This window comes from Pelmatolapia mariae, linkage group LG7 (assembly GCF_036321145.2).
Source record: "Pelmatolapia mariae isolate MD_Pm_ZW linkage group LG7, Pm_UMD_F_2, whole genome shotgun sequence".
Taxonomy (NCBI): domain Eukaryota; kingdom Metazoa; phylum Chordata; class Actinopteri; order Cichliformes; family Cichlidae; genus Pelmatolapia; species Pelmatolapia mariae.
The window spans coordinates 37,588,493-37,609,873 of NC_086233.1; the positions used below are offsets into that span (position 1 = coordinate 37,588,493).

The window sequence follows — 21,381 nt, forward strand, 5'->3', positions numbered from 1 at the left end:
GATTTTAGTTAACTTTGCATGTCTTTGCTTTAAAAGAAAAAAGTTATTTAATTAATTTATGTAATTTTTTTAGTTTAAAAAAAATCTTTTTAAATGTGTTTAATTTGAACCCCTTATAAGTAATTACTGACATCTTTATTAATTTAAAAGTGCGTATTTTATATTATATGAAATGTTTATGTTTATATTATTCATGTTATATACTGAATTAAATTTTCTTTCCTTTTTTTAAATTAAACATATTTTTTTCTACAAGAGAGCAGGTGGCACTATTGAACATCAGAGAATAAAAATGTCATTTAGTTTGTTTTCTTCCATCATTGTGTTCGTTGGTGTCCTTTCCACAACTCTGCTGTAGAAAAACATTTTTCTGAGTAAAGCAAAGTAAAGTAAATTTATTATTGTCACATTTATGCTTCACAGGAGGTTAATGCTTGATGATTCAGTATCCACAATTCTCTCTTTGAGACTTTGTTGCTTTCTTGTCATGCTATTATTTTCAACTTTGGAGAGTCATGATGTGCCATGAAGAGCTCAGCAGAGTTGTTGGTACTCAACATGCAGCAGTCATGGGCTAAACCACTGAAAGCTTTTATAAGAACAACTCATTAACAGACAACCTCCGTGCTTCTTCCCTCCGGTGCCCACAAGTGCCGTTTAGAGAGGGTTCTTTTCTCTTTCAGAGGCACAGAGAAAGCCCAGAAAGTCAAGGCTGCTTGCTCTGGGTCCTGATTGCATTTTTCCCTTTTTTTTTTTTTTAACAAACTGCTATTCAGACCAAGGCAAGACCAGAATGAAGGCTTTAAAAACATTAATGAAGCATTCACCAAACATTTTTTGTCAACTCTCCTGCTGACAGCCAGATGAATTGTGAGGAGCAGGACAAGTCTGAGCGTTTGATTGGTTAACTTTGAGGTTATCGTAGAAAAATTGGCTGACTGATCAGTTTGTTGTTTTTTGTTTGTGAAACAAACCAGAGTGAAAAAAGAAGCCAAGGAGAGAAAAAGCACCCTGATTCTTTTCTATGGTGTTGAATTTTGCTTTTATTTCAGTTCTTGTTGTTTCAGACATTTAGCTGGTGTAGAGTTCTTAGTTATAAAAATCTTTTGCTTTTTAACCTCCTAGGATCTGGCGTCCACATATGTGGACATCACATTTTGGGTTATTTAGACCAAAATACTCAATTTTGCCTTACATGGGCCTGATATCCACTTACGAGGACATTATACTGCCACTGTTCTATCAAAATTTTAAATGAATATTCTCATATGTGGCTCTTATTTTTCTTAAAAACAAAAATAAGGTTAAAAAAAAAAAGTTTGGTAATTCTTTGTTTTTACATTCATTGGGCCCCAATATGCCCAAATATCAAAGAGAAATTAAAAATGCATGCCGTGGAAGAGTTCGGGTCTTAGGAGGTTAAGAGAGTCTTGATGAAGAATGAACACTAAGAATTATGTATAGTATATACAGTCCACAGTTTACACAGTACTGCCACTTTCAATTCTAAGGTTTTGAATTAAGATCTCAATATTTATTATTATTTTATTATTATTTTATATTATTATCATTATTATTATTATTTGTAAACTACAACCTTGAAACACAACAACACATGAAATATTACACCATTTATTTACTTTATTTATACAGTATAGATGGATAGTTGTCTTTTTTAAATGGAAGACAACTTAGTCATGCTGATACTTATTTTGCTTACTTTATTTATTTTCAGCTTTATTTTTCTATCTTGAACCTTTGGGAACATTTTACTGTCTTGATGTTGGTAAGATTTTGCAAAATTATTCTTCCTCATTGCCTTTTTTTTTTTTTTTTTTTAACCTGTGAAGCTCTTTAGCACTTTAGTTTCATGTATGCATAAAGCTGAGTTGAGTTAAGGAGACTTCTTTTAGTATTCTGTGTGGTTCACTTACTACTAGGGTTAGCCACCAAAAGTACCAATTTATATTTAAGAAAAGATATTGATTCGCATTAAAATAAACCCTTTCACAATGCTAACCACATTGTAGAAGGGAAACAACAAGCTTAGCTTTCAAGCTTCAAGTTTAGTTTTATAATGTATAGTGTAGTAGTTTACATATTTGCTTAGCAAGTAATAGGTCCTTTGAGATTGTGTCAGGAAGGGCATTAGACATAAGACTCAAATGTCAAATCAAGCATGCAGAGCTGTGGCGAACTCTGAACGTAGCTTTTTACATGAAATCTAGACTCCATGATTCATTATTAGTTGGTCATGCTAAAAACGCCAACTGCTTCCCACCTTGAAGCAGTAATTTGTCACCATTATGTAAACGTGAGTCTGTCTCTTTTTTCCCCCCTCTCTCTCTCGTTCTCATCAGGCCAGATGGGATAGGCACAGTGACCATGGAGGAAAAAGTGCAGTTTGAGGCAATCAGAAGTCGTCTCATTGCTCTGCTGGAGAACCAGATCACACATTTTAGGTATGTAACACCTTCATATTGTAGACCAATAGAAGTATATTTGTTTCTGAAGATTTATTTTTTTCAGCTAAAACTAGAAAGTGTCAAGTCTTATGTGGTCGTGAAATTTCTGTCATGGAAGTCATGGAATTTTAAATTGTAATCAAAACTTTCTGTGTGGATGAACTGATCAATGACATTTACATAGAAAATTCAGATTTCTGTCCTTCTGCCAAAAGTCAGTGTTGATCTTTTATTTTAGACTTTGTCGACTTGTTTAAATATTAGTTTCATTATTGAAAGGGTACCTGAGATATAGAGACAAGACTATGTTTGTCAGCTAGCTTAGGTACCCATCGGTGTCTCCCAGAAGAGCTAGAGGCCAGAGGGAGGACTGGGACTCCTGCATAAGTGGCAGTAAATGGATGGTTGCATATTTCTAGTTTCACTTGCTCATTGGTTAAGCCTAGGAGCCAAAACTACTTTGTTAAACTTTAACCTAAGATAGGGTACGGCAGTTTTACAATGTATTTGCCTGATTTGACAAGCCTGTTTGTTCTTTTTTGAGCAGCAATGGTTTTTGCCATGGAAGACTACCATGGATGCCATTTTTGCCCATTCTCTTTTTGATTATTGTTAATCATGAATGCTAACTTTGAACTGAGGCAAATTTGTTCTAGTGCCTTTTGTGGCCTGCTAGATGAGTCATCAATGTGCTTTTGGAGTAGTTTTGTTAGGTTGGCCACTCTTGGGAAGGTTCACCACTTTTCCAAGTTGTTCATTTATGGATATTGGCTTTCACTGTGGTTTGTTGGCAACACAAAGTCTTAGGAATGGCATTTGAGACTGATAGATGTCAATGACTTCATTCCTCAGCTTTTTATTTAGATTGTGGCATATTGCAGTGCTTTTTTAGATCTTTTTGTGCCTAATTCACTTTGTCAGACAGATTCTGTTTAAGTGAGTTATTGATTTAGCATGTCTAGCAGTATTCAGGGTGGGTGTGGCTTGTGAAATTGAAGTCAGCTTTCCCCCCAAAAATGTGGTTCATCATTGTTAACTTACATTAAATCATTAATTAACTATGATTAATTAGCATTTTGTATTTATTCGGGTAATATTTGCCTAATGTTAAAATTAATTTGAAGATCTCAAATATGTAAGTTCGACAAATATACAACATAAAACAGAAAAGAAATCAGTAAGGGTGAAATACTTTTTCACAAGATTTTATATGACTCACCAGACATTGGATACATGAATCACATTTGAGAACAAATTAATTTTTCACATGTAACAATCACTTCCTGTAGTAAGTCACATTGAAACACTGATACTCCTTATTCATTAGTATATGAATGCAGGTTTGTCATCATTTTCTCTCATGGTTGTAGGTATGTCAGTGCAAGTCAAAAAGCTGACCCAGCAGCTTTTTGAGTTGCACTGATATAAATTCAAAACAGTACCAACAAGAAACTGTAAATGATATATGCTGCACAGTCTCGTTGGAGGGAAGAGTCACGGAACTTGATAATGAACTTGAGACACAGAAGGAAAACAGGCAATCTAGTTTTTTGAAACCTGGCTTCGGAAGATGCTGGGCCTGGAAACTAAATAAGGAACTGTTACGATCGACAGGGCTCAGCCTTGGCCCCCTGATGAAAAACGACAACAATCTATTATCATCAAACTGCACAACGTCAGCGACAAAAGCAGGATGCTGTCAGCGGGCAGGGAGAAAGGCGACCTGTCATTTCAAGGAAGCAAGATTTACATTGCCAAGATTTTTTGACGCAGGTGAGGGGCCAGACGGCAATTTAACGGGGCGCGTGAGCACCCTATAAAGAGAGGAAATACAGTATCCGTAAATATTTCAGTGTTCTGAGTGAAACTCAGTTGCAGTTGTTTGTGATAAGGAGATCAGAACAGGCTATGCCGATTTTTTTTTTGCTTCACCTTTGGAGATGCACTGCATTACAAAATGAGTAAGCAGTGTTGGACCATACTAACACATTAGTATTTTAAGAATTTTATCATTTTTGTTTTTCTCTTTGTCTCCTCCTTTTTTTCTTTGTTGCTTTTTTTTGTATTCTCAAATAATTCTTGACTTACTGTGGTTTGCATTCATTGACACTGCCAATTGGCCAGGGTGTGGGAGTGTGTGGGGAACTAACATCATGAGTGGGATACCCCTGCTGGCGGTATATGGTTCTCTCTTTATGGTGGAGGGATGGATCTTGGCTTCACTTGCTCAAGAGGTCATAATTCCATTCTGTGTTTATTTGTTTCTGTTCTTGTGGGGTCTTGTGGGGCTGTTCAATGCTGGAGTTTGTGGTTGTGGGGTGGGTTATTAGGGACAGTCTTGTTTTCTGTGTTAGCTTTTTTACACTGCATGTGTGCTATGCACCAGTTCTTGTGTGTGTGATTACTAATTTCATGACATAACTATTAAGGAGGGCCTGTATGTACTTTTATCTGGCTATCTGTACAGTGAGTGTGTAATCTTTGGATTTATTTATGGTCCACATACCTGCAACTACTTTCACAGTTAGCAACACTTTCCTCACTGACATTAACTATGCATTTGATCTGAGCATTGATGTTTCCCTCCAAGAAAAATTAGAAAATGTGTGAATCTCTTTACAACTTGTCTGTCCCCCTCCATAAATGTCTGACTACTCTCCCATCAGCTTCATTATTTCCCCTGCTTACAGAGACCGAAGCTGTATACTTTAGCCACTCAACCCTAACTTACTAAGTAATCATAATGTTATTGAATACATTACCACAAATTATCAGCTTTTTATTACTAAGATTAAAACTGCAGATATAAGCCCGTCCACCTTATGGGAATCTGCTAAGGCACACCTACGTGGTGCCATCATTTACTATACCTTCACTCGGAAAAGAGATGGGCTTAAGATGATTTAGAGACTCAATTTAAGTCATCCTGCACAGGTTTGCTACAAAACAGCTGGATGCTGTACTACTGCATTAAACCAGTTGTTAGCTAGGAAAGCAGATACACACACATTTCTTCTAAACATAGATTATTTGAGTTGGGCAACAAACCAGGCCGGTTACTTGAACATCTTGCTCAAGGCAAAATTAAGCAAAATGTTATTTAGTTTCTTGTAGTCAGAGGGTTTAGACATTTTCAGTCTGATGAAATAAATAAAATAATAAAATTATTTTATAGAGATCTTCACAGTTCAGAATGTTTGTCTTCTGTTGAGGACAGAGCCAAATTCCTTGATAAAATAAAGTTTGCATTGCTCTGTGAGGCAGGAAGAGAAGATTTATGCAGGCCACTTAGCAAAGAAGAAGTCTCAGACCCCATTCAATCTCTCAAGGGAGGGAAAGCTCCAAGACCAGATGATTGTGGTCCAGAATTTTATTTTAAAAATTTAGTAACATACTTATAGGCCCTGTCACTGATATGTACTTATGTTCTCCATTAATAGAGGTCACTTTCCTCAGATCTTAAACCTTGCCAATATATCTGTCATTTTGAAAAGGAATAAAACCCCTGATCTATGTGGCTTCTGCAGACCCATGGATTTACTACTACCAGCAACATAAAGACTTTTCAATATTGTGCAGTTTTCTACTCAGGAGAAACAGAAACCGTTTCTCTAGATGCTAAAAAAGGCCTTTGATAGGGTCGAGTGACCCCACCTGTTTGATCTATTGGAGAGATTTGGGGGAATTTTTTTAAATGTGTTCTAACCATCTATCATTAACGGTTGTTATAACAAATGGTCGCCATTCTGACCCTTTTTTTTCTAGTGCAAGAGGGGTCTGACAGGGTTGCCCACTCAGTCCTCTCCTTTTTGCTCTGCTAATTCGGTCGTGTACTGATATGAGGGGTATATTAGCAGGGAATATAATTGCTCTTTATGCACATGATATTCTTTTGTTTTTGTCCTCCTCTTGATTATCAATTGTGGCTACTCTAACACTCTTTAGCGAATTAGGCTCTATAACCTGTTGAAAGGTAAACTTTAGTCAATCTCAGGCCAAATGTGGGGGATAATGAACAATATTCCCTTCACTCGGTCAGTATCTGGATTTACATATTTAGGAACTAAAATATCACCAAACATGTGGACCTGTGGAAGCTCAATTTTCTTCCAGTTTATTGCATGCAGTTAAAATAGACCTTGAACGATGGCATGAATTACCACTTTCTTTTGTATTTTATACTCTCTGCAGATGCTTCTTCTGTACTTGCCGAAGAAGAAAATTCAGGATACAGAAAAGGCCATCTCTAATTTTATGCGGGATGGCAAAAAACCTAAACAGAGGCTTAGACTTTTACAATTACATACAGACATGGATGCCTAAAATACTGTTGTACAACTGGGTTTGCCATGCCTGCTGTTTTTGGTCTTAGCTACATGCGTATTTTAAAAGGAATCATGTATTAATTCGTGGAGTTGTTCTCCACACTCCCCATGGAGTCTGGTCACTTGTGATGTCCGTAATAGAAGTCCAGTGGTAAAGCTCAATCCTATTTTATATAACAGTATTAATGGCGGGACAGGGGGATTCATGTACTTGGAGACCTGTTTGAAGATGAGTCAACAGTTGTAGGCAAAACTTAGAATTCCAAACGAACGCTTCTTTGGATATTTGCGCTTTTTATACACCCCTATCGCGACATAGTTTTGTCTTGGAGCACTTTCTGTATTCTACTCCCTTTACCCCATAAGTGGGTAAAGGATTTAGGCACAGAATATGCAGGGGATGACAGGCAGGTAGCTATAGTCCTGATCAAATCTACCTTCATATGCAATAGACTGAGAGAAACTCAGTGTTAGATTCTTCATTCTGTTCTTTTGCACAAGATAAACTGCTCTCTCTCTCCTCTGCACATTAAGTGCTGTTCATATTTTCACTGCTTCTGGGAGTGTAAATTGATTTCTAGGTTCAGGTCATCTATTTCTGAGGAACTTGTTGAAATAATAATGCCTGTGATTGTTAAGTTGATGGCTGTTGCTAACTGGTTAACTTAAAAAGACATACATAAATTGGACTACACAGTAGGATTGTTTATTATTACTATTGTAATCATTATTATTCTTATTACAATGTGTGGTTTTCTTAATCTATGATTGTGGATTTGCCAACTATGTAGATGGACTGTCGTGGGAGGGTGGGGGTGTTAAAACTTAATAAAAAAGCATTTAAAAATAAATTGCCAAAAACAAAATGCCCAAAATGTGTAAAACAAAAATAAAAATATTATCTTCATTCTCATAAATGAAAGCAGTCAGGGTATTTTTAGCACCATCGGCAATATGCAACAGGTGCAAGACATGTATTGATGGCAGCTGATGAGACCTCCCTGAATCTGCGTGCTGCCATTCAGCAATGCCGCCGCTGTTTGAGCACATTGTGAGGATGGTGTGAAAGCGACAGCCCCAAGACCTTGAGCAACACTCATCTGAATGGACCTGTGCCATTAACTGTACTGAAACCCATCTCTTTAAACCCTTCATGTCTGAGAGGGCCCTCCATCTGGCTCCAGAGAACACAGGAGGGGCCGGGAGGAGGGGGTCGATCAGCAGGAGTCATTACTAACTCACCTAAACAAGAGGCTAATGCTGATAAACAATGGCCAAGACAAGGCAGGGATTATGCAAATGTCACCCAGAAAAGAGATGGATTTCCACAGTTTGGTTTGGATTAAGTCAGAGTTGTTAATGTCTTTTAACTTCCTTTCACTATAAAATTTGCCCCCGTACCTACATTGAATCACTGATAATCAGTCCTACTCCTCCAGTTTCACATTTTTCAGGCAGACCACTGTTTATTTTATTTGAAAAATATCAGCTTTTCGTTAACAAACTGAAAATTAGTCTGACACAATAGTCTCTTTTATCAGTCTGTAATTTTAGTGTAGGTTCTCAGTAGGCTTCAGTGTGGCTGTCTGAGTGAAACCTGAAAATCCCTGCAGTCTCTTACTTATATTGTCTGGTCTAGTACATAGTAATGCATAGTTACTATTTGTTTTTATAGTATTTGTTGTTATTGTTTTTTTTATTAAGTGCATGTGGGATTAATACTTTTTGGAAAGCAAAACAGATTGCTTAGACAATATTTGGATGATGAAATGAAATAAAATCAGACATGAAAAAGAGCTTTTCATGTCTGAGACTGGAAACGATCTCTCACCTTTATTAGCACTGTCATATATACTGTCTCGACCAGAAAAACAAAGGAAATTCGAACTTACATTATGTATCTGTAGTGCTTCAACATCAGAGGAAGCTGGAGTGGATGAATGGGTCAGAAAGATGATAACATGATGCTTATACCCTTATGTTTTACATCACTTCAGTAAAATTTCTCATTGTGAAGGTTAATCAGAGAAACGCTGTTGAAACTCCCTTAGTAGATGTCATAACAGCAAATGTGCTGTTCTAGTGCCATCAACAATTAAATATCTTTCTCATCGTCAATTTCTTTCCCTTGTGTCATTTAAATTTATATAAGGGTCATTCTATCTCAGCCCAGTCAGCCAAGTTTTAGAACATTCTGTTCCACCCTCCCCCATTTGTGTAAAAGCTCTATGGTCGGGGCGCCGGTTTGGCTCAGTGGGTGAGCAGGCAGCCATATGCCGCATGGCCAGAAAGTAGCAGCCTGGGTTCAAGTCCGACCCGCAGCCCTTTGCTGCGTGTCTTCCCCTCTCCTTCATCCACTTTCCTGTCTGTCTTTATTGTCTCTATTCATTAAAGTCAAATGCCAAAAAACTATTAAAAATAAAATAGACATTTATGGTCCAAAGAGGATTCAGTGAAATTTTAGCTTCAAATATCAAATACTTTTCAAGTCTCTTGAAAAATGGTGCATCCCAGATTGAAATCTGTGGATATGTTTGAACATGAATACCTCAAAAGCTGTTACACTATTAAAAATAAAAGCACAACATTTTCATTGGTCTTTTAAAAAATATGTTAAAAAATATTAAATATATAAAGATACAATTTCACAGTTATCATTACATATGCTTAGAAACTTTGAAGATTTACCATAAAATGTTCTAAAAATTTGAGTGGAAATGATACATAAAGTAAATGAAAGCCTACTAATCTTCCTAAATAGTCTTGGTTTTGTTTATGAAATTTTTACTATAGCACTTAAAAATCCGCATTTTCCCATACTGACTAAAATAGAATAGAAAATAGAAAATTCTGCCGATTTTCTCTTTAATCAGATATCTCATATTCACTCATTTAAACATTATCACCACTTATGTCTCCTTTCTGTCAGAAGCTTGCTTGCCGATGCAGATAAAATCCGTATTTATCAAAGACATTTCAGGCCTTTTGAGCATTTTTCTCTTTAGTGGAGATTGATTTTTCTTTAAATGAACATCATGAACTTGTGACTTAAAGTATGAATTGAATCTTTAAACAAAGTCCTATGTGATATTATTTTAGTTTAGTGAGTTTCATAATTTCTTCTCTGTTAGCAGAGCAAAACATCTGCCTGTATTTTTTTGGTCTAATAAATGGCTGACCTGTGTGACTGCATGCCTTTGTTTATTAAGTACTGTTCACTTGTCAATTAACAACGAGAAACCTGCATGAACTGCCTCATCTGTACTCCGATGGAGCTGTAGGTGAGAAACGCTTCCTTCATCAGTGTAATTAGACAAGAGCAGGCAGCCATCTGTTGCCAACTGACCGTTTTCTGCCACTGAACACATTTTCCTATTCTTCTTCTTCTCTTTTTTTTCTATGAAGTTGTCCTTGAGATTGTTTCTAAGTGGCTGCCTACGTTTTGCATCTGCAGGTATTGCTTTCCCTTTGGACGACCAGATGGGGCCCTAAAGGCAACGCTCTCCCTTCAGGAACGGGTAATTGGCCTCTGATTAAATCATATTTTAACATACAGCACAGTGGTGTGAAAAAGTGTTTGCCCCGATTTTTTTGTATGTGTCATAATCCAGGTTTGGATTTCTTTTCTACATAATAATAAACACCCCCCATTTTGTGTTTATTTGTGCTGTCTTTGTCTAATATTTACATTTTTTAATCATCTGAAACATTTACTGTAACCGTGACAAACATACAAAAAAAATTAGGAGATCAGGAAGGGGGTAAACATTTTTTCGCACCACTGTACAAATGTCCTGCACAGTTTTTTCATGAAACATGTAACATACATGTATAGAAAAGGAAACCGTGTTGCCTTTGTTTATCAGCTGTCTTAGAATCAGTTTAATCACCTATCTGTGCAATTTGACTCTGGTTTCAAGTGATTATCAATGTCTTCACACAAAGTACAGACCAGTTTTTGAGGGAATAAGACTTGAAGAAGACTTATGCTGCTAGAAAGGCAAGAAAGCTAACCCTTGTCTTACTTGAACAAATCTTTTTTTCAAGTAAGACAAGCCCCCCCCGCCCCGCCCATGCATGTGACGAATAAAGAACCTTGAACCTTGAACCTTTGTCATGTACAAACACAAAGCAGCCACAAATTTACACAACTATTGCCTTTAAGCTAATAGTTAGGCCATATCAGACAAAAAACAACACTATTTCAGAAGCAGAAAGAAGTACATACCACAAATCACACAATTTTTTAACTAAAGAAAAATAATCCAATGTGAATTATTTGTTGAATACGTGTGAATAAAGGGCAATATGGTGGTGTGGAGTTTAGCAGTGTTGCCTCACAGTTCAAATCCACCATGCCTTTCTGTGTGGAGTTTGCATGTTCTTCCCATGTCTGCACAAATTGTCTCCAGGTACTCCAACATCCTCTCACAGTCCAAATATGTGCAGTTAGTTGGGTTAAGTTAATTGGTAAATCTAAATTTCCCATAGGTGTGAGTGTGAATGGTTGTCTGTGTCTCTGTGTTAGCCCTGCGACTGACTGGCAACCTGTCCTGGGTGTACCCCTCCTCTCAACTTATACCAGTTGGGATAGGCTCCAGCTCCCCCATGACCCTGAATTGGATAAGTGGGGGGAAAAAATGGATGGATACATGGAAATTTAAACAAAGCTCAACATGACAGCACCCAGAAATTATTCTGACTTATATCCTGACTAAAATCATATTTATTCAGTTTATTTTCACATCATATTTTTACTCTGGTGCTCAACACCCCACTTTATGTGGCTCTATGTCCAATCATAGGAGGCTATCCTACTGTTTGACCACCAGTTTTATTCTGATTGGCTGCATCTGACACACAGAAGGTTTGACAACCCATACAGTGGGGCTTCTCTTGAGCTCTAAGAAGAACTAAATGAGATATTTGTGTTTTTTCAGGTTTTGATGAAAGACATCACTACCCCTGTTCCTCCAGAGGATATGAAGAAACTGGTGCAGAGGTGTCTGGAACAAGCAGCTCAAATCAACTATAGTCAGTTGATTGAATATGCTAAAATCAAGGGTGAGAGTTTATAGCTTGATTTTTACCAAAAGATGTCACTTCAGGGTGGTGCTTGAAGGGAGAACGTTGAATGTTTGAGTGTAAAACTAATCTGCAGTGGCTTCTGCTTCTTTGCTATGGAATTTTCTCACATAGTGGAACATCAGGTACCTCCAGAGAAAAGACTGGAGGACATGATGAGGCTGGGAGAGCTCTGCATCGAAGTCTTGCAACAGAATGAAGAACATCACTCTGAGGTATTTTATTCCTTTTTTTCTGTCTTTAATACATTAGGACTTCAGATGCAATTTAAAAGACTGCTAGACTTTTGACATTTTTATTTCAAAGAAGGTCCTTTTTTCCCACCTCAGAATGTGTTGAGTGACAAAAATATGCAAATTTAAAAGAAAAAAGATAAGCTCCAGGTGTCTTTTGACATCCTTCGCAGGACCCGCCTGGAATTCCAGAAATCGGTTAGGTTGGCTATGGCAGGTTTCCTGTCGGCTGTCATTACAGATAATAGTCACAATCCACATTTTTTATTTAAAACCTTTAACTCATTGATAATTCCTTTCCTGTAATGCCTAGACTGGCTTCCTTAGCTCTTTGTGAAGAATTTTTAAATCATTTTACAGGCAGAATCTTAGAGCTGCCTCGATCAGAATGATCTCGCTAACTTTAGACCAGGGGTCTCGAACTCCAGTCCTCGAGGGCCGCTGTCCTGAAGCTTTTCCATGTGTACCTGTTGCAACACGCCTGAATACTATTAGTAGATCATTAGCAAGACTCTATAGAACTTGACTGCATGCTGAGGTGGTGATTCAGCCATTGGATTCATGTTACAGCAGCTCATGAGTGAATGAACATGGTGCAATAAAAGTACTATCAGAAAGGTCCTTTTCTGTCGCGATGGGTACCTACTCCTCCTCCACTGCCCCTGTCACCTCTGGTGTCCCCCAGGGGTCTGTGCTGGGTCCTTTGCTGTTCTCTTTATACTTGTTACCCTTGGGCCGAATCTTTGATAAATACAATATTTCCTTTCATTTTTACGCGGATGACATTCAAATCTATTTTGAACTGGCTGAGGATGTCACGTCGTCGTTGCAACACTTCTTTGATTGTATGAGTGAAGTTAAAAACTGGCTACTGAGCAATTCCCTCATTTTAAATGATAAGAAGACAGAAATTGTAATCTTTGATACTCCCATCCCTCGGGCTGAACTAACTGGTATATTTGGGCCCTTTGCCAACTCCCTTTCTGATACTGCGAGGAACTTGGGTGTTGTCTTGGACAGTTCCTTCAAGCTGGACAAACATGTGTCCTCTGTAGTTAAATCTGGTTTCAAATCAATTACGTCTAATCTCTAAGGCCAAGCCCTACATACCACGTAAGGACCTGGAAAAACTTATCCATGCCTTTGTTACATCAAGATTAGATTACTGTAATTCCCTTTATACTGGTCTCCATTCTGCCCTTATTCACAAACTGCAGCTCGTTCAAAACGCTGCTGCGCGTCTCTTAACCGGAACTGGTAGGTTTGAGTCTATTACTCCAGTTCTCTCCGACCTGCACTGGCTCCCCATTAAACATCGCATTGATTTTAAAATCTTATTGCTCACTTTTAAAATCATAAATAACACTGCGCCCAGCTATCTTAAGGATCTCCTCAGCTTTTATACCCCTAAGAGAGCGCTTAGATCAGCAGGCCAGATGCTCCTGGTGCGACCTAGATCCCGCTTTAAGACTAGAGGTGACCGCGCATTCGCCTCCTTTGCACCCTACCTCTGGAATAATCTTCCTCAAGCTATCTGATTCAATTCAATCTTTTAAATCTCGATTAAAAATGTATTTATTTAGCCTTGCCTTCCCTGCCTCCTAGACCCTGCATTTTTAACTGTACTGTAACTTATCTTTTTTGCTTTTATTAATGTTTTTATGTTTTAACCTTCAGCCTTTCGGCTCGTGCCTACTATGCCTGGTATCATTGGTTAGTTATGTCTCCCACCTGTTAGTATATTCTATTTGTACTTATATTATTTTATTATTTTATTTACTTGTATTTATTATTGCCTTTATTTGGTTTCTGTGAAGCGCTTTGGCATACACCTTGTTTTTAAATGTGCTATATAAATAAAATTGTATTGTAAATTTCTTAATTCAATTAAATTCAATTTTATTTATACAGCTCCAAATTGAAACAACAGTCACCTAAGGGACTCTACATTGCAAGGTAGACCCTACAATAATACATACAGAGAAAAACCCAGCATCATACGACTCCCTATGAGCAAGCACTTTGGCAACAGTGTGAAGGAAAACTTCCTTTTACCTGGATGAAACCTTCAGCAGAACCAGGCGGTCATCTGCTTTGACTGGTTGGGGTGAGAGAAGGAAGACAGGATAAAAGACATGCTGTGGAAGAGAGTCAGAGATTAATAACAAGTACGATTCAATGCAGAAAAGTATATAAACACGCAGTGAGTGAGAAAGGTGACTGAAGAAGAAATACTCAGTGCATCATGGGAATCCCCCAGCAGTCTACATCTATTGCAGCATAACTAAGGGAGGATTCAGGGTCACCTGATCCAGCCCTAACTATATGCTTTAGCAAAAAAGGAAAGTTTTAAGCTTAAGGAATTTAGAAATGGATAATTCCAAAGATCTAAACTAAAGTCTGGATCATTGAGAATAAATAAAAAAATAATAATTGGCATAAGAAGAAATGGTTGGAGCTAAAAATGGACCTAAAAACTATCAATTGGTGCCACTGTAGGGCCTTAGATGTCTCCTGAGCACACCGATCCTGATATCAATGGAAAAAACTGCAACCAGAATTATCCATTATATAGTGAAGAAGCATTATGAAATTAGTAAGTTCTTAAAATCTTCCAAGCCGACTGCATCTGATGTAGTGTATGTTAAAGTATTCAAAACCTGTGTGTTCTCAGTGTTGTGAGAATACGTCTCGCTAACAAGTCTTTTCAAACTGCAGAAGCGTAACTCTGAAACTCTTTTCGAACTATGAGGGGTTTTTTCGTCATCTGAGTGGTAGTGGCAAAGATGCCACATGTCACTTGATCATTTCATATGTCACTTGATCACTTTCACAGCACTTCCTTTTTCTTTTCTTTTCCTTCTTTGGCAGCTCATGTTAAAATGGCAGATGACATGGCAAATGGCTGCGTTGCATTAACGTCTGCAGTAGAGGCACGATGAAAACAACGCCCACACCCCATATGCACATGGAATTTTATGCCACAGTGTAAAACTGATCAATCCTAGGTGTTGAGATGTGGTGTTTTTAATCAGCCCTAAGTGGCAGCATGGCACTCAGGCATCTGTTTCTGCACTATTATTAACAAGCCATGCTCTGCCGCTGCCATGGTGACTGGTGGATGCTTCAGATGTGATGTTAACTACAAATTAGAGGCCTTTTTTTTTCAGACCATCGCAAGCTGTCACAGCTTAAATTTAGAAATTAATAATTGTTTACTCAGTTGCTGTGTCTTTGGATGGCATGCTTACTGCCTTGCTAGTTTGTGTTGTTGCTGTTTCTATACAGAGATGTCAGAGTGACAACCTAGTGTTTAAATCAGTCCTTACTAATGCTGCTTTTTTTTCTCTCTGGAGTCTTTTTGTTTAAAGATTGACTCTTCAACATGTTTTGGGGGATTATCTAAGAAAACTAAAGCAGTGAATGAATTATTACATCACGTGAAAGTCCATTTTGAATATGATGAATATAAAAACAGATTTTACAAGCTGTAGAATTCAGTCTTGTCTTTAAACAACACTTTGACTTGTTTTTTTAATAACAGAAAACTGTTTTAGCATGATTGTTTATTTGGCTCCTTTCTTTTTCTCCCTTTCCTTTATTCTGTCATGGGAAGGGAAGAGAGGCAAGTTTGCTGTTTGCAGTTATCCTCCCCTATACACCATACATCATTTCACCAGCCTGTAAAGTTTTCATAGTATGGCCTGTGGTTACAAAATACTTACTGGCTTTACTGGTTACACATCATTTTTTTTCTGGCAAAACTAAGTTTTTTCTTATAAAATTGAGTGTGTAAATGATAAAATAAGAAGTAATTACTGTCTGTGGTGAGGCCGTAGGTTTTGGGGCAGAGGTCACAGTAATGCTTTGGTTACTTTAACAATGTAAGACATAACTATAATCAAAATGTAGTTACTGCAGCAATTTGGCCATTGTGCTGTACGGCAGAGTGTAGAGAAATGAGAAAGATGTGTCACCGTATTTTAACAATAATGCAGAATTGTTTTAATTCACCCACATTTGTGGGTTTTCAAACATGAATGGCTTGTTTAAGGTCATGCCAAAGCATCTCAGTCAGATTTAAACCTGGACTTTGGTCACTCTAAAATCTTCCTTTTGTATTTTTTTGTTGTTTGTTTGTTTGTTGAGCCATTCTGAGGCAGACTTGCTGTTATTTTTTGAATCATTATCCTCCTGCTTATCATACTGGAAGTAGGTTTTCATTTACAGCCAAGTAGGTTAGATAACTTTTTCCCCTTAATAAATAATATCATTTTTTAAAAGCTGCATTTTTATTTGCTTGGGTTATCTTTGCCTAATATTAAAATATGTTTGAACATCTGAAATATGACAAATGCAAAAAAGAAATCAGGAAGCGGGCAAATACTTTCTGTTTACAGTTTACTTTTCTCTGCAATGTAGTTAACTTTTGTATCTTTTACAGAGTAAAATATTAGTAGATGATAATGTGATGAGCAACTTAAAGCTCCAACTATGAATGCATGTAAATGTCAGACATTTAAGTTTAGAAAAAAGTGCTTGTGTGAATGGGTGAATGAGGCATGTTGTATAAAGTGCTTTGAGTGCTCCGGTAGTGTAGAAAAGCGCTATATAAGAACCAGTCCATTTAACCTTTTCAGGGCTCATATAAGATTGTATCTCTAAATTACTCGTTTATTTTAATCTTTGGTTATAAAATCTGTCTGCCTCACACTCATAGAACGAATCAGCTCTTTATCAGTTTAGCAGTATAAACCCAAAATAACAATAACAACACAAATGTGTTGCCTAAAAGTAGAAAGAAAACTTTCCTAGTTTTCCCCAGTTTTGGGTGGAAGATCTACCGTGTGCAAAGCCCTGACCTAAATCTTGTATCTTTGAAACAAATGCAACCTAGTCTGCCAAACAGACCTTATCACTTACTATAACAATTTCTCCTGTGGTGGCAAAAAATCCCCTTAGTATCATTCTGATCACAATCACCTGCATTCATTTTTTTGGCTAGAAAACCACTCAAACAGTTGAGCATCTGGAATAGATCCTGTATCTAGCAAAAACAGGAAGTGGAGTTATTTTTATTAGCAACTATGTGTAATCCACTTACCATGTGTTTAACCCTCCCATATGGAAAAGAAATAGAAAAAACTTATAAAAGACTTGCATCAGATTTGGCCTACTTCATATAGTGAATCATATAAGGCTTATATGATTTACTCATGAAAGTGGCCACTTTCATATATTGTTTTAGTAAGTATCCAGAACATACAAGTTTCGTTTATATAATTTTTCAAGGGATCTTATATCTGTTTTCACTCTTGTATGCTTTTCATACAAGTTTCACACAAGACGGATACAAACTTTATAAGATTTATATATATCTTTTCCATATGGGCTGTCATGCATGAATTATGACAACCTCAATCAGGATTTTTTTCTTAAGTATTTTTATTCATCTTTAGGCATAAAAAAAATAATTACAATGAAACACGTCATACATCTATAGTAACATTAAACGACCAGTGGGTGGCAGGGTATGGAGTGACACATCAGTGTCCAATGTAGTGGTTTATGTGCAAGTATACCATCAACACTGACACAAATACAAGAAAACAGCCTTTGAATAGCTGTCCACTGTAGTGACCACTATGTGTGAAAGGGCTAATGTCTCTTAAAATGTTTGATGACTAAAACTGAATTAGGAAAGTAAAGTTGGCCTGTTAAAAGTAGATGCGAGCCAAGGTCACTACTGTGACTGCTGGTTCTTTGTAAAGCGATTAAGTGTTTTAACAAAAAACCCACAGGTGCTGTTGTGAAAACATTAACGACTCACTAATACAGGTTTCTTCAGCTAACTGAAGAGAATCAAGGCTGTGTAGTAGTCCAGTGAACAAAGGTTGTTTGGCTAAGTCGACCTCTGCTGTTGATAGCTACATGAAGTTGGAGAGAAAAGTGCATCCAGCCTCAAATCGTATGCTGATGCGCTGAGGTCAGTTTTTCTGTTCAACAGAGGAAGAGGAGGCAGATATGTAAGATACTAGAAAAAAATGACATGGTAATGCCTTGTATTTGTGACCTTGAGGGGAGAATCAGGCGATATTTCAAATGTTCCTTTTCAGTTTCTTGATGCTGGAAACTGCAAAATGAAAACACAGGCTGACAATTCTTCCACAATTAATGTAGAATGATTTCTTGACACCGTATTCATTCAAGTTGCTTGTGAATAAACTCGGTTAATTAAATGCAAAAAAGAGACTAAAAGGCATCAAATCATTCAGGGAAGCATGACTGAATGATATATATATATATATATATATATTATATATATATATGTGTATATGTGTGTGTGTATATATGTGTATATGTGTGTGTGTATATATGTGTATATGTGTGTGTGTGTGTGTATATATGTGTATATGTGTGTGTGTGTGTGTATATATGTGTATATGTGTGTGTGTGTGTGTATATGTGTATATGTGTGTGTGTGTATATATATATATATATATATATATATTAGGGGTGCAACGATACACAAAATTCACGGTTCGGTTCAGTTCGATACTTTGGTGTCACGGTTCGATATTTTTTCGATACAAAAAAATGTTCATGCTTTTTTAATTTGTCATTTATTCAAATTTTAAATATATGTTTTAACTCAAAAGTACAGTTTTTAAATTTAATGTTGCTGAAACGACAAAGTAATAAAAAAATAAATATCTGATCGAGAAATCACTCATCTTTGGAAAAGAGAGTTTATTACAGAGAAATGGCTCTTTCCAAAATAAAAGCTATACTATACGCTTTTTCTGGGGTATATTCTCAGCAGCATATTAAACATATCAGGTCCCCATAAGGAGAATCATGTGCTAACGGCTGTCTAAATGACTCGGGTAAAGTCTGTAGCATGCGTGCTTGTTGTTTTTGTCTGCTTCCACTTGTCTTTGCACTAGGATGATGTCGGAGTAAATGTGCAGTCATATTCATTGTGTTCCCACTAGTGCTGTCAGCGTTAATCTGAAATGACGTTAACGCCACAACACGGCAAATCTTCGTTAACGAGCTACCGCGGATCGCCCCGTGTGTGGGGCTGGACAGCGTCAACGGGTTAACAAGCTAACTGCGCTAACGCAGTAGTTCCCACCCATGTAATTGAGCATTGCGTGGCACATCTGACATACTGTTTTACTTTTGTCCATGACGCGCTTACCTTCAGGGTCATACTTCACATGAAGACCAAAATAGTTCCAAAGGCCAGATCTGAATGAGGGTGGGGGAGGTTCAATTTGCCATGTTCCAACGAGCTTAGCTTCTGTCTTGCTAGCTTGCACTGCGCTCAGTGGATCTGCGCTTGACAGTGCAGCCTAGGCGGAGTAGTCGAACGCAGATCCACTGAGCTCTCAACACAGACAGCATCGTCAGAAGAAAAGTTGATAAAATAAATTAAAAATTTTGTATTGTTCGATACACATGCGTACCGAACCGAAAGCACTGTATCGAACGGTTCAATATCGATACGAGTATCGTTGCACCCCTAATATATATATATATACATATTTAGTGCTGTCAAAATTATCGCGTTAATTAAGATCAATGCGAAATGTTTAACGCGATAATTTTAAAAAAATGTAACGCTGATTTTTTTTTTTTTTTATCAATTTCCTGTAATCTAAGACCTTTAAACGCATGAGCACCTCTGGGGGGGGGGGGGGGGGGGGGGGGCAACAGTGTGCTATGCTGGCGTTTGGCCTGAAAGAAATGATTAGAAGAAGAAGTGACACCATGCTACTATCTAGCTAACACTAGCTAACACACGTAAGCATGGACGAGGGTGGACTTTTGGGTGGAAAGTTTCTCTTTAAGAAGTTGCCTGATGGCTTGTTGGACAAAACGAGAGTAAGATGCACAATTTGCAAAGCTGAATTCAAGTACCACAGAAGCAGTTCATCACTGGCGTATCACCTGAGAGCAAAACACCCAACTGAATCCACCTCTACGGGACCTCGCCAGTCTACGCTTCAGGAGTATGGTGCTCGTGGACGAATAACAAAAAATGTGAGAGAAAAATTAACCAATTCCTTGGTTGTTTGGATAGCTAAAAACTGCCGACCAGTTAGCATAGTAGAAGATGATGGACTGAGAGAAGTCATTCGCGCTGCATCAGGAGATGAGTGTTACAATCTGCCCTCGAGAGGAACCATTGTGTCGAGACTGCACACTTTGTATGGGGACCAGAGGGCTCAGCAGTGCAGCAAGCTTGTGCAAGTAAGGAACATCGCTCTCACCGGAGACCACTGGACTTCGGTGAACAACGATAATTACTTGGGGGTCATGGCGCATTTTATTGATAACGACTGGACTATGCAATCGTTTGCACTAACAGTGAGTAAAACTGAAGAGAGACACTATGCTGAGGCATGTGCTGACCATTTTCTGAATGTTGCAAACGAATGGGAAATCAAGAACAAGGTAACCGCGCTTGGCACCGACAGTGCTCGTAACATGGTTGCAGCCGCCAGACTACTTCCATTTGAACACATGCCCTGCATGGCCCACATTCTGCAAAGAAGGGTCACAGTTTCTCTTAATGACAGCGCATTTGAAAGGGCTCTGGCCAAATGTCGCAAGATTGTTGGACATTTTAAGCATAGTCCAGCAAACGCTCAGGAATTAAAGGCACAGCAAGCTGCACATGGACATCAAACAGAACCACTTGTTCAGGACGTTCCAACAAGATGGAACTCCACCCTAGAGATGATCAAGCGGATCCAGAGAAACAAATCTGGGCTGACCACCATCCTGACTCAACAAAACAGCAAGGTGACCATGTTGACTGACCAGGAGCTTGACAGACTGCAAAAGCTGGAGGAACTACTTGAACCTTGCAGGTAAATAATTTTGTTTCTCATGATTGTGTGTCTATCTTTGTTTTCAAGTATGTTCTCCACCTCCACCTCTCTGTGTATTTTCATATGTGGTATTTATGTTTGTCTCTGTGTGATTAATAGAAAAATACAGACTTCATTTTTCTATTACAGATATGTTACCGAACTGCTGGGGGGAGAGCGGTATGTCTCCTGTTCCATGGTGTTGCCAGCCTTGTGTCATTTGTTCAGGATTATGGAGCCCTCAAATGATGACTCAGTCTACGTTTTGAGGTTTAAGAAGGTTTTTACCACAGACCTAGCTCAGCGGAGGGACAGCAGCAATCTCACATGGCTGAAGATCGCTACTGCCCTTGATCCCAGGTTTAAAGACCTTAAATGCCTTTCCAAAGAT

General features: G+C 37.9%; 1 protein-coding gene across 5 annotated transcripts in view; it reads left to right on the plus strand.

The window, feature by feature from the left end:
• Positions 1 to 21,381, plus strand: part of cadps2 (Ca++-dependent secretion activator 2) — a 142,545-nt gene that overhangs the window by 74,905 nt on the left and 46,259 nt on the right. For 3 of the 5 annotated variants that reach the window (XM_063480897.1, XM_063480900.1, XM_063480898.1), the window contains exons 14-17: positions 2,361 to 2,462; positions 10,245 to 10,308; positions 11,731 to 11,860; positions 11,990 to 12,090. In XM_063480897.1, coding sequence (XP_063336967.1) covers positions 2,361 to 2,462; positions 10,245 to 10,308; positions 11,731 to 11,860; positions 11,990 to 12,090 — 397 coding nt within the window. Of the gene's footprint in view, positions 1 to 2,360; positions 2,463 to 10,244; positions 10,309 to 11,730; positions 11,861 to 11,989; positions 12,091 to 15,724; positions 15,734 to 21,381 lie in introns of all 5 variants that reach the window. The other 2 variants (XM_063480896.1, XM_063480899.1) reach the window with 1 other exon arrangement.